Below are 11,798 nucleotides of genomic sequence, written 5' to 3' on the forward strand. Positions count from 1 at the left end.
GAATAGAGGAGGGAGAGACGGACGAGAGAGAGATCTCGCGACAGAGCCGCGCGCGCGTCGACAGAAGGACCACACCAGAAAGAAGCGCGGAGGAGGGGAGAGGTCAGGGGGACGAGGATGGAAGAAGTGGCGGGGAAGGGTAGGGGGTTATTAGAATGGGGAGGAGGAAGGTAGGACATGGGGAAGGATGGGGAGGGGAGGGATGGGTAGGGACAGGGAAGACGGTGTGGAGGGGCGTGGGCGGTTTAGCAGGCATTCAGTGGGCGTCAAGATCGTCATGAACGAACGAACGACCGCGGATGAACGCTCGTTGTTGTTCGGCCGTGGCCGCCCCCCAAAGTGAATACCACGCGCTAGTGGCGTCGTCGTCGCGCGCGCACGGGTTACACACCGCCCATCGCGCTGACGCCGCGAGAATTTGCAACGCCAGCGCACCACCTCTGACGTTGAGTCGTTGTCCGTCCCGAGGTGGCCCCATCGTGGCTACGCGTGTCTACGAGGTGGCACCATGCGTGTAGGTATCGTAGCGTGTCGGGGCGGTGCTGACGCGTGTAGGTATCGTTAAGCGTGTCCGGGGCACAGGCGCCACGCGTGTAGGTATCGTAGCGTGTCGGGGCGGCGCCACGCGTGTAGGTATCGTAGCGTGTCGGACGGCGCCCCACGCGATGTGAGGTATCGTAGCTGTCGGCGGCGCCACGCGTGTAGGTATCGAGCGTGTTCGGTGGCGACTGCCACGCGGTAAGGTATCGTAGCGGTCGGGCGTGCGCACGGCGTCGTAGGTATCGGTAAGCGTGTCGGGGGCGGTGCCACGCGTGTAGTATCAGTATGCGTGTCGGGCTGGCGCCACGCGTGTAGTATCGTAGCGTATCGGGTGCCCAGGTGGCGCCACGCGTGTAAGGTATCGTAGCGTATCGTGCGCTATACTCTCTCTCTCTCTCTCTCTCGAAAGCGGAGAGAGGCGGGAGTTGCGCGATCATCGTTCGCTCGTGGCACATGGTGGCGTGTAATGTTAAACGTATATACAAGGTTACACATTTCTGCTCACTTCTTCAACCTCCTCCTCTTCCTTCATCTTCTTTTTCTTCTTCCTCCTCCTCTTCTTTTTTTTATTCCTCCTCTTCTCCATCCTCCACCTCTTCCTCCTCTTCCTCCTCCTCCTCCTCTTCCTTCATCTTCTTTTTCTTCTTCCTCCTCCTCTTCTTTTTTTTATTCCTCCTCTTCTCCATCCTCCACCTCTTCCTCCTCTTCCTCCTCCTCCTCCTCTTCCTTCATCTTCTTTTTCTTCTTCCTCCTCCTCTTCTTTTTTTTATTCCTCCTCTTCTCCATCCTCCACCTCTTCCTCCTCTTCCTCCTCCTCCTCCTCTTCCCCCTCCTCCTCCTTGTCTTCCTTCTTTCCCGTCTGTCTAGTCACAGTCACAGGTTTCGCTTGGCGTGTGTCACACTCCCGCAACGACGACGTTGCCGCCGCCGCCGCCGACGACGACGACGACGCCGACGACGACGACGACGACGACGACGACGACGACGACGACGACGACGGCAGAAACTACCTAATATCACAAGTCCTTCGTCTTTCCGCCGCCGCCGCCACCAGGTGTCGCCTCCGGTCCGGCCTCAAGGCGATCGCGTCGACGGATCGCGCGCAGTGCGCGTGCGCTCTTCCACCAGGCGGCGCTGCCGTCCATGTCTTACACCACCGGGTGGCGTAGTACTGCGGCTACACGTTCGTCACGTCCGCCACCAGGCGGCTACTCGCCGCGCGACGTGCGCTTGCGCTTCCTCGCCAGGCGGCGCCGCGCGTTCTCGACGAAATCGCTCGAATCGTCCCTCGCCAGGGGGCGCCCGCTACACGCTGTTCGCGTAGTGCGCCGCCGCCGCCGCCGCGGACGACACGCAAGACGTGAGGTCGGCCGGGGTCATCGACGAGGCCTGCGCGGGGGCGCCACCGTGCGTCTGAGCGGCGTGCACGATGTCCTCGGCGTTGGGGCAGCGCGGCCGCGGGCCCGGCTCGGGCGTGTAGGTGAACGTGAGACCCGTCGCGTAGATGATGCCGTCGTTACGCACGAGCGACACCGGAACCTGTAACCACGGCAACGGTGACGAGATTAGCGCGAGACGATGAGGGGGAGAGGAGGAGGGGTCGGGTTGGGGCCAGGGTTAGGTTTGGGGTTAGGGTCAGGGTCAGGGTTAGGATTAGGGTTAAGGTCAGGATTTGGGTTGGGAGTTGTGGTTAGGATTAGGGTTGGGGTTAAGGTTAGGTTGAGGTTGAGGGTCAGGGTCAGGGTCAGGGTTATGGGTTGGGGTTAGGTTTAGGTTTAGGGTTAGGGTTAAGGTTGGGGTTAGGATCAGAGTTAGGGTTAGGTTTAGGTTTAGGGTTATAGGTTGGGGTTAGGGTTAGGTTTAGGGTTAGGATTATGGTTAGGGTTTGGGGTTAGGTTCAGGGTTGAGACAAAAGTTAGATTTATGGTTGTGGTTGGCATTGGAGTTACGAAAATACTTGACACAAAGTTTACATGTCAGGATTATGGCTTTTCTTTAAACACTAGCACGTATTCAAGTGTAACGTAATGAAATAAAGTAGAGTGTCGATCAGTAAAACAGCTGTTTCTAACAGTAGCAGCAGCATCTTCTTACCTGCGTTGGCTGCCGCACCCACTGCCAGCCGCCCCTGAATGCTGAGATGTCCGGCACTACACACAGCATGCTCTCTTCACACCTGCACATAAACACATAGTGATACACGGTCACGCTCATGTCGCCAAAGTTTGAATAAAAGTAATTGAATAAAAAGGAATGCCATTTTCTCATTTTCTCGTGTCTTAATTTTCATAGCCGTACACGGTCACACTCACGGTGCTAAATTTTGAATGAAAATTTCCCATTATACTTTCTCATTTTAGGAAAAGTACAAAGTAGTTTTCAAACCATTACGACTTTTTATCTGACAGCAGAAACACAGTGCATTGCTAAGTACATCTTCTGTGAACTGGTTAGAAGTCAGTTGAAAAAGTTAAGTTAATAATTATTTAATAAAATTGATAAATAATAATGATAGTATAGCATAGTATAGTATAGTATAGTATAGTATAGTATATATAAAAATAATTTTACACAATATCTGTACTGGCTTATGCAACGAAGTTATTTAACGGCGAGAGAGGGAGTTAATAACTGTGGAATGGTTCTCATATGTTTGCTGCTAGGCCCATAGATGGCGCACCTGTACATCGTTTCCGCTTCCACGTCTCCGAACCAGACCTTCAGGTTTGGTGAGAAGTTTTCCCCTGTCAGTTCCAACATGGCCACGTCTCCACCTCCATTGAGCTAAATGAAAATGGCCAAATGTACTGCAAAGCTCTAAAAGGGTCGTCAAAGGTCAGAAAGAATCATCAAAGGTCGACATTTTGGCTTGAACTTGAAATAGGGGACTTACATTAAGGCAGTAAGGACTTACATTAAGCATCAGCAGGGACTTACATTTCAGGCAGCAGCACGGGACTTACAGTGAGACAGCAGCAGCGAACTTACATTAGCCCCAGCAAGGACTTACATTAAAGGCAGCAGAGGACTTACATTGAGCCAGCCCAGCAGGGACTACATTGACCATCAGCACGACTTACTTGAGGCCAGCCAGCAGGACTTACATTGAGCAAGCAGCCAGAACTTACATTGAGCCACAGCAGGAACTTACATTGAGACGTAGCAGCAAGGGACTTACATGAGACAGCCAGCAAGGGCTTACATTGAGGCAGCAGCAGGACTACATTGAACAGGCAGCAGGGACTACATTCAAGGCAGCAGCAGGGACTTTACATTGAGACAGCAGGGATTTACAATTGAGCAGCAGCAGGACTTACAGTGACCGGCAGCAGCAGGGACTTACATTGAGACAGCCAGCAGGACTTTACATTGAGAGCAGCGCAGGACTTACATTCAGGGCAGCAGCAGGGACTTACATTGAGGACAGCAGGCGATTTACATTGAGGCGCCAGCATCGACTTACATTGAGACAGCAGCAGGCGACGTACATTTAGCAGCAAGCAGGGACTTACATTGAGCAGAGCAAGACTTACATTGAGGCAGCAGCAGGGACTTACATTGAGGCAGCAGCAGGGACTTACATTGAGACAGCAGCAGGGACTTACATTGAGGCAGCAGCAGGGACTTACATTGAGACTCGTGACTACAGGCACGGGAGTGACGGGGTCTCGCACGAGGCAGCAGCAAGGACTTACGTTGAGACTCGTGACTACAGGCACGGGCGTGACGGGGTCTCGGACGAGGCCCATGCCTTCGAACCACGTGTACTCGGCCTTGTCCGTGCTGATGATCGTCCACGACGCTCCGTCGTTAATCATCTCCTTGTTCGGCTCCTTGGGACACGGCGTCGCCTGGGTTACGGAGGTAAAACATACACATTAGCATCCTTGGGACACGGCGTCGCCTGGGTTACGGAGGTAAAACATACACATTAGCATCCTTGGGACACGGCGTAGCCAGGGTTACGAAGGTAAAACATACGCATGGTTAGTGTTTATTGTAAATAACATATATACAAGCTTACTGTCTGACCAGTACATGGGAGCTTAGCATCATAGAGACACGGCGTAGCCTGAGTTACGGAGGTAAAACATATACATGGTTAGTGTTAACTCACCAGTACATGGGAGCTTAGCATCATAGGGAAACGGAAATAAAATCATGCCCTGTCATATGAGATATAGTTAGAGACATTAGCATCCTTGGGACACGGTGTTGCCTGGGTTACGGAGGTAAAACATACACATGGTTACTGTTTGACCACTACATGTATACTTAATAAAAGCACACCCTCACATGAAATGTAGTTAGGGATGAAGAAGAACATGATGATGAAGAAGAAGAAAAGGGTGACAAAGATGAGGATTATGACGGAGGAGAGGATGAAATAGAAAGAGCAGAAGATGAAGAAGAAGAAGATGATGATGAGGAGGAAAAAGATACTTCTACCTCTCCAGTAACAGATTTTACTGTTAATCCACACAACTACAACAAATCACTGGCCCGTTTGTTGTCTTACCTGGAACTGTTATGATTCTTTTCTGAGATAGACAGAGCTAGGTACGTACCTGGAACTGTATGATTCTTTCCTGAGATACACAGAGCTAGTACGTACTGGGAAACTGATGATTCTTCCTTGCAGATAGACAGAAGCTACGCGTACGTACCTGGAACTGCTATGATCTTTCCTGAGATAGACAGAGCCTAGTACGTACTGGAACTGTATGATTCTTTCCTGAGATAGACAGAGCTAGGTACGTACCTGGAACTGTATGATTCTTTCCTGAGATAGACAGAGCTAGGTACGTACCTGGAACTGTATGATTCTTTCCTGAGATAGACAGAGCTAGGTACATACTGGCAACTTTATGCATTCTTTCCATTGAGATAGACAGGAGCTAGGTACCCGTTACGCGCAACTATATGATTCTTTCATGAGATAGACAGAGCTAGGTACGTACCTGGAACTGTATGATTCTTTCCTGAGATAGACAGAGGTACATTCTCTCCGTGTCTTTCATGTAGAAGGCACACTTGTGCAGCTGTGATACCGGGTCGTCTGCATCCAACATGGCCGTCTGCTTGTCCACCTTACGGATGATCTAAATAAGACAGAGAGAGAGGTAGGTTAGAATTGTTCACCTTACGGATGATCTAAATAAGACAGAGAGAGGTAGGTTAGAATGGTTGACCGTTGTCTACACGAGAGAGAGAGAGAGAGAGAGAGAGAGAGAGAGAGAGAGAGAGAGAACGAGGAGATCGAGAGAGACGAGAGAGAGAGAGAGAGAGAGGAGTAGAGTTAGCGTCTAGGATGGTCTCTTAAGAGTGATGTCAGTGTTATATAGATAACTGCCCACCGTCCCCCGAGTCTAGGAAACATTCTGGAACACAGAAGAGACTGAGACTTCAGTGTTGGGGATAGCAGTAAGGGACTGGTAACTCCCTCCCTCCCTCATCTATGCGCATGTACCATCATCTCTCCCTCCTTCTCTTCCTTTCTCCTCCCTCTTCCCTCGCTTCTCCCTCCTTCCCCTCCCCTTCCTCCTGGAGAGAGAGAGAGAGAGAGAGAGAGAGAGAAAGTAGTGTGTGTGTGTGTGTGTGTGTGTGTGCGTGCGTGTGTGCGTGCGTGTGTGCGTGTGGGCGTGCGTGCGTGTGCGTGTGCGTGTGTGTGTGTGTGCATGCGTGAAAGGTTAGTAATGGTCAACTGTTGTCGTAGTGGTGGTTGTGGTTCGTTATTTTTATCCCGTAAGAGTTTAAGGCCATAATTAATGCCCATTACCGGTTTTTATGCAGACAAATAATAAAAAACCAAATTTTTGCTAAAAGTATACTTTTTATGTAAATGTTACGCAATCCCTTTGGAAAAACCACGCCTCAACACGAAAGTATTAAGACTCTGCGACGCACAGGCACTTGGAGCATTTCAATTAAATATAATGCTAAATAAATATTTCGTATTTATTTAGCATTATACTTTATTGAAACCTTCCATGTGCCTGTGCTGCGATCCAAGCAGTATTTGGCTAGATTTGTAGATTTGACGAAAGTAAAAAAGAAGTAAAAAGACGAAATTAAAAGACTCGGCCCATGCAAGTCTCCGACAAGATTTGTAGACGCAGTTACTAGCTAGCATGGGTACATTTCAACGCCCATAAACAGATGTGCAATGGGAAAATGCGCGTGTGAGGGCACAGGTAACAGGTGCGTTCTCCCGTAATTACACTAGCTGCAACTGCAGCCGACTTCGCTCGGGAATTCGTTCTCAAGAGCACACAGTCAGGCACTCGTTCAAGGAATGCGATATTTACTCGTTCAATATGCAAAACGGGGAATGAAACAAAAAACGAAAGGCTGCGAAAACAGCAGCGCGAAGATCGTTACTGCTGCTGCCACCGCGCTGCAATCACCACGGCGAGTTTCATCTGCCCACAAGCGACGAGAGAAACTGCGCGATCGAGAAGCAAGATCAACAAGCAAACGTGCGATTAATAAGCGAATGTGCGACTAGCAAACGCACCTGCAACTAACAAGTGAACATATAACTAACAAGTGAACGTGCAATTAATGAGCGAATGTGCGACTAGCAAACGCACCTGCAACTAACAAGTAAACATATAACTAACAAGTGAACGCACGACACATAGCTAACAAGCGAACACATAACTAACAAGCGAGCATATAGCTAACAAGTGAACGTGCGACTATCAAGTGATCACGAGACTAACACACTCATCTGCAACTAACGAGTATATGTACAACTCACAACTGAACATATATACTAGTGATGGGAATCGGCTGGAATTTCATAATCGATTATCGGTTTCCCTTAACCGATCGAATAATCGTTTATAAATCGGAATTAATCGGTTTAATAATAGCAGTTTCTTATGTAATAGTAGCAATAACAATGTCTTGTTGTCGCAGAAATAGATTCATGACGCACGTCATTTTTCATATAAATATTATTTACATGTGTTAGCCATTCATATATATGCAATAATTACTTGTGAATGCTACAATAAATGCTGTATGAATTTGAATTTTGTAATTGATTTCCAATCCCATCAGACAGCTTTGTGAATTGAAATTATTTAAGTTCTGTTATCGTGCAGTTTGCTCCGTAGCTACGATTGTTTCTGTCAACGCTACTCATCGTAGCATTAAACATTAGTCGCTAAGTGGTTTATCGTAGCATTAACATTAGCATTAACATTTACGGCTGTTTCTGACACACGAGCCCCCTGCCCAGGACTTGTTGCTCTACTTGTCATAATCAATTTCAAGTCCCGGCGCGGATCGTGAGTACAGTCCTTTGTTGTTTTGTTTTTAGGTATTCCGCATAAATCGATTATTGTGTGTTCATACATCGATTATCGAATTTGAGACTAATATCGCATCGATTTTCGATATAATCGATCATCGGACAATCACTAATATATTATACCCCCAGACAAACTAAACGTATAACTAGCAAGCGAACGTGCGCGCGAGGCATGCTGCGCCACCTACCAGCCGCGGCGAGCCGCATGCCGGATGACGGAAACAGACGAGCTTGACGGTAGAGCCGTAGTGGATATAATCCGTCCGCCCGCACAGTAAACTCCTCCGACTCGGACTCGTAGTCGTCGACTGAAACAAGAGAACGTGTTCGCGTGCCAGCCGTGCGTTGGTGAGGAAACTTGCGGTTATATATATATATACATAACTTGATGTATGTATTATATGCATACTTATATATTAATAATGTATATATATATATATTATATGTAATATATATATATATATGTATATATATAAATATATATATATATATATAATATATATACTATATATTATAATATATATATTATATCTAATATATAATTTACCAAACAGGTACAAATGTTATGTGTTATGTGCACGTACGTAGTCAATCTTCTTGTGTAAATGAAAGTTACTATTCCCATGTAACAGGTATTTAATTATATTATATATATATATAATATATATATTATCAAGAGCTAAATAAATACATGGGTTTGTAATTCGTAGTCGATCAATCGGTTTGACCAAAGTAACCGTTGATCGTTTTACATCGTTACTCGGGTGTTGAATGCCTGCGTGTGCATAACCGCGTCGATGTGCTTTGTACGTTGTTGTGCAGTGTATGTGCTCTGTTTTAGCCAGATATTAAAATCCCTATGTGTCCTAGGCTTTAGCCCCGCAACAGAAGTATCTTGCCGGCCAAATGTTTGAAGTGATTCCCGAACTAAAATAAGCGGATGATTATCTCTGGATTCTCATCAGTTTTTCCAATTTTCTTGCTTCAAGTTTTTAACTTTAGCATTTTGTTTTTTTTCTTTTTTATTTCCGATGAATCGGTTATGGATTTTGCATAACCAGAGGGGGCGCTTGCGTTCGAGCCACTGTTCAACGATGATCGAGTATAATCGCAATGATCGTGACATCCACTAAATAAATACTATAAATAATAAGGTATTATCAACTCCCTGATATTATGATACGTACGTAGGTGTATGGTGAAGGCGCCCCACTGGCGTTGAGCGGCGTGAAAAGTTTCCGTTCTCTACTGCAGAACCGGGGCTCACCGTCTCTGTTAGCGAGGCTGTTGAACAGCGGCCACCTGTTGTTCCCGACGACGATGCACACTGCGAAAGAAACAAGAGACGCTCGTTATCACCGTCACCTTCGTCCCAACGGCGATGCACACTGCGAAAAAAAACCAATAGAACGTTCGTCAGCGCGGCCAGCACCCACCTTTGTTCCCGACGCATGACACACGTACGGAGCAGAAAAGCAAGAGAACACTCATTCTAGTGGTGACGGAAAATGCCACAGCCGTCGAGATAACAATAGAACGCATTTCAGCATTGGTGCGCGCACGTGATCATTCGTCGCGACGGCGGACGGCCGGAAAGACCCTCCGGATACAGAATACGTTTTTTTTTCATCGGCGCTAAACACGTGTTTTCGTTTAGGTTCATTTTCAAACTATTTTTTTCTCGATTCGTTTCAGAAAACTTGGTAATAAGAGATCGCGCAAAATAACAGGATGGCGTGCTGAGGCGTTTCGCACTCTTAGTTCGACAGACCACGCGCCAGCCGCGTCGCTGGAAGATGAAATCATCAGGAATTTCTTCGCGTAAAATCTGCCGCGCCGATGGGAAAAAACGCGGTAAGAGAGCAGACGACGACTTTCCGATGGCTGGTAATTGGGGTCGGGAGAGGGGATAGAATTCCTCACGTTATTTTGTGGGCAAAGATGTTATAGAATATATTCAGGAGTTAATGAAGACAAATTTGTCTTCATTAACACCTTATATATATATATATAATATATATAGAAAAATTTAAAAATAGAATAGGTGTCTAAATTTTTATAGGTGTCAAATTTTTTAAAATTTATCTTATCTCTGGTATCCGTGTGTTTTTTACTTATTCGTATATATAATTTATATATATATAATTATATATATAATATATATATATTAAAATTACTGTAGATTCTACCGCTTAGGAATAAAACGTTAAAAAGCAAGAAGGGATTTGGTGCGTAGTCATACATGTTAGGTCGAAAGATTACTAGGTAGAGGTTATGGGCATACATGGATGTTATCAAGAGTAGATAATAACTTGATGTTATGTTATCAGCAGCTTAACATTTATATCAATAGATATAAATACTGCTCCCTTTCCCCTGGCGTGTTAGGCCTAAAAAAGATGATTTTGTTTCCGCTAACAAGCTGAAAAAAATTGGACACGGTAGCCAGGCAAAACTTTTTTTTTATCAATTTTTTTTTTTGTATTCTAACAATACTTGTTTTTATACTTATACACGACCGCATATAATGACTTATAAGTCAAGATCACATGCATTTACCTCGAGTATCACGTTGGGATTTTTTTGTATTTTTTAAAAATATTTTTTTTAATATTTTTTTTTGCCGATCACAATAAAAAGTTTTGACACGGCGGTCTAAAATGGACTCGGTCGGGTTAGCGGAAACAAACGTCTTTTTTTGAGGCCTTACAGACTTCTGCAGCAAGCTACCTCCTCCCCTCCCCGCCCTCCTCCCCACCCTCCTTTCCTCGCCTCGTACTCACGTTCTGCATTCTTTAGCGACTGTTTCTTCTTCGACGGTTTGGAGATGACCTTTATGCGCTTGCTGTGGAATACTCCTATGTCCTGACCACTGCCGTAGAACATCTTCACGGAGAGCATGAAGTGCTTGCGCTTGTCCGAGTCCGATATATACAAAGTCTTCGCCGCCGCATAGTTCTACACAGAGAAAAAATATTGTGTTACGCTTTGTAAACAACAACAACAACAACAACAACAACAACAACAACGACGTACAAAATATGTACAACGTCTTGGCCACTGCGTAGTTCTGCGAAGATATTGTGTTTACTTTATGCATTGTAAACAACAACAACAACAACAACAACAACAACAGCAATAACAACGAGAAGAAGATATGTACAATGTCTTAGACATGTATAGAACTACACAGTAGTTCTGTGTAAAAGAAAAGCATTGTTTTGCAAATAATTACAAGATATGTACAATGTCTTGGCCACACAAGATATGTACAATGTCTTAGACATGTAACTTTTAAGATATGTACAATGTCTTAAACATGAGACCTTGTTCTCTAGGCTGAGCTGCTGCATGTCTTGCTCCTCCCCCTTCCTCCTCTCCTCTCCTCCTGCCGCCTCCCTCTCCTCCTCCTTCCGCCTCCCTCTCCTCCTCCTCGTCCTCGCTCTCTCCCATCCTTCCTCCTTCCTCTGCACCTTGTCTCCTAGCTGAGCTGCTTGCTACTGTCTTGCTCACTCTCTCCTCTCCTCCTCCTCCTCCTCTCCCCCCTCCTCCTCTCTCCGCTCCTCCCGCCGCCCCCTCTCCCTCCCTCCTCCCTCCTCCCTCTCACCTTGTTCTCTAGGCTGAGTTGCTGCATGTCTTGCTCCGAGTTGCCGATGCCCATGAACGCGCAAACCTGTGTACTAGGGTCGGCATCGCCGACCACCTCCATCTGTTCGCGCTTCCGCCGCCAGCCGTCACCAAACAGGTATATGCACGGCGGCGGACAGAAGAACCTGTGAAGAGAGAGAGAGAAGCCATGATGTTAACGAGAGAGAGAGAAACATGAAAGAGAGAGAAAGAGAAAGACATTAAAGAAAGAGAGAGAGAGAGCGAGAGAGAGAGAGAGAGAGAGAGAGAGAGGGGGAGAGAGAGAGATAGAGAGAGAGAGAGAGAGAAA

General features: G+C 46.5%; 1 protein-coding gene across 1 annotated transcript; it reads right to left on the reverse strand.

The window, feature by feature from the left end:
• Positions 1–1,516: 1,516 nt before the first annotated feature.
• Positions 1,517–11,634, reverse strand: LOC106819330 (suppressor of hairless protein homolog; the record flags this gene model as incomplete). The annotated part of the gene is given in 9 exon segments (XM_014823977.1): positions 1,517–2,079; positions 2,635–2,716; positions 3,221–3,324; positions 4,236–4,391; positions 5,502–5,642; positions 8,050–8,169; positions 9,049–9,188; positions 10,645–10,819; positions 11,469–11,634. Coding segments are annotated over 9 exon segments (1,318 nt in total), but the record flags the coding sequence as incomplete, so codon positions are not given.
• Positions 11,635–11,798: the final 164 nt, after the last annotated feature.

Source organism: Priapulus caudatus, unplaced genomic scaffold (genome assembly GCF_000485595.1).
Source record: "Priapulus caudatus unplaced genomic scaffold, Priapulus_caudatus-5.0.1 Scaffold3200, whole genome shotgun sequence".
NCBI lineage: Eukaryota > Metazoa > Priapulida > Priapulimorpha > Priapulimorphida > Priapulidae > Priapulus > Priapulus caudatus.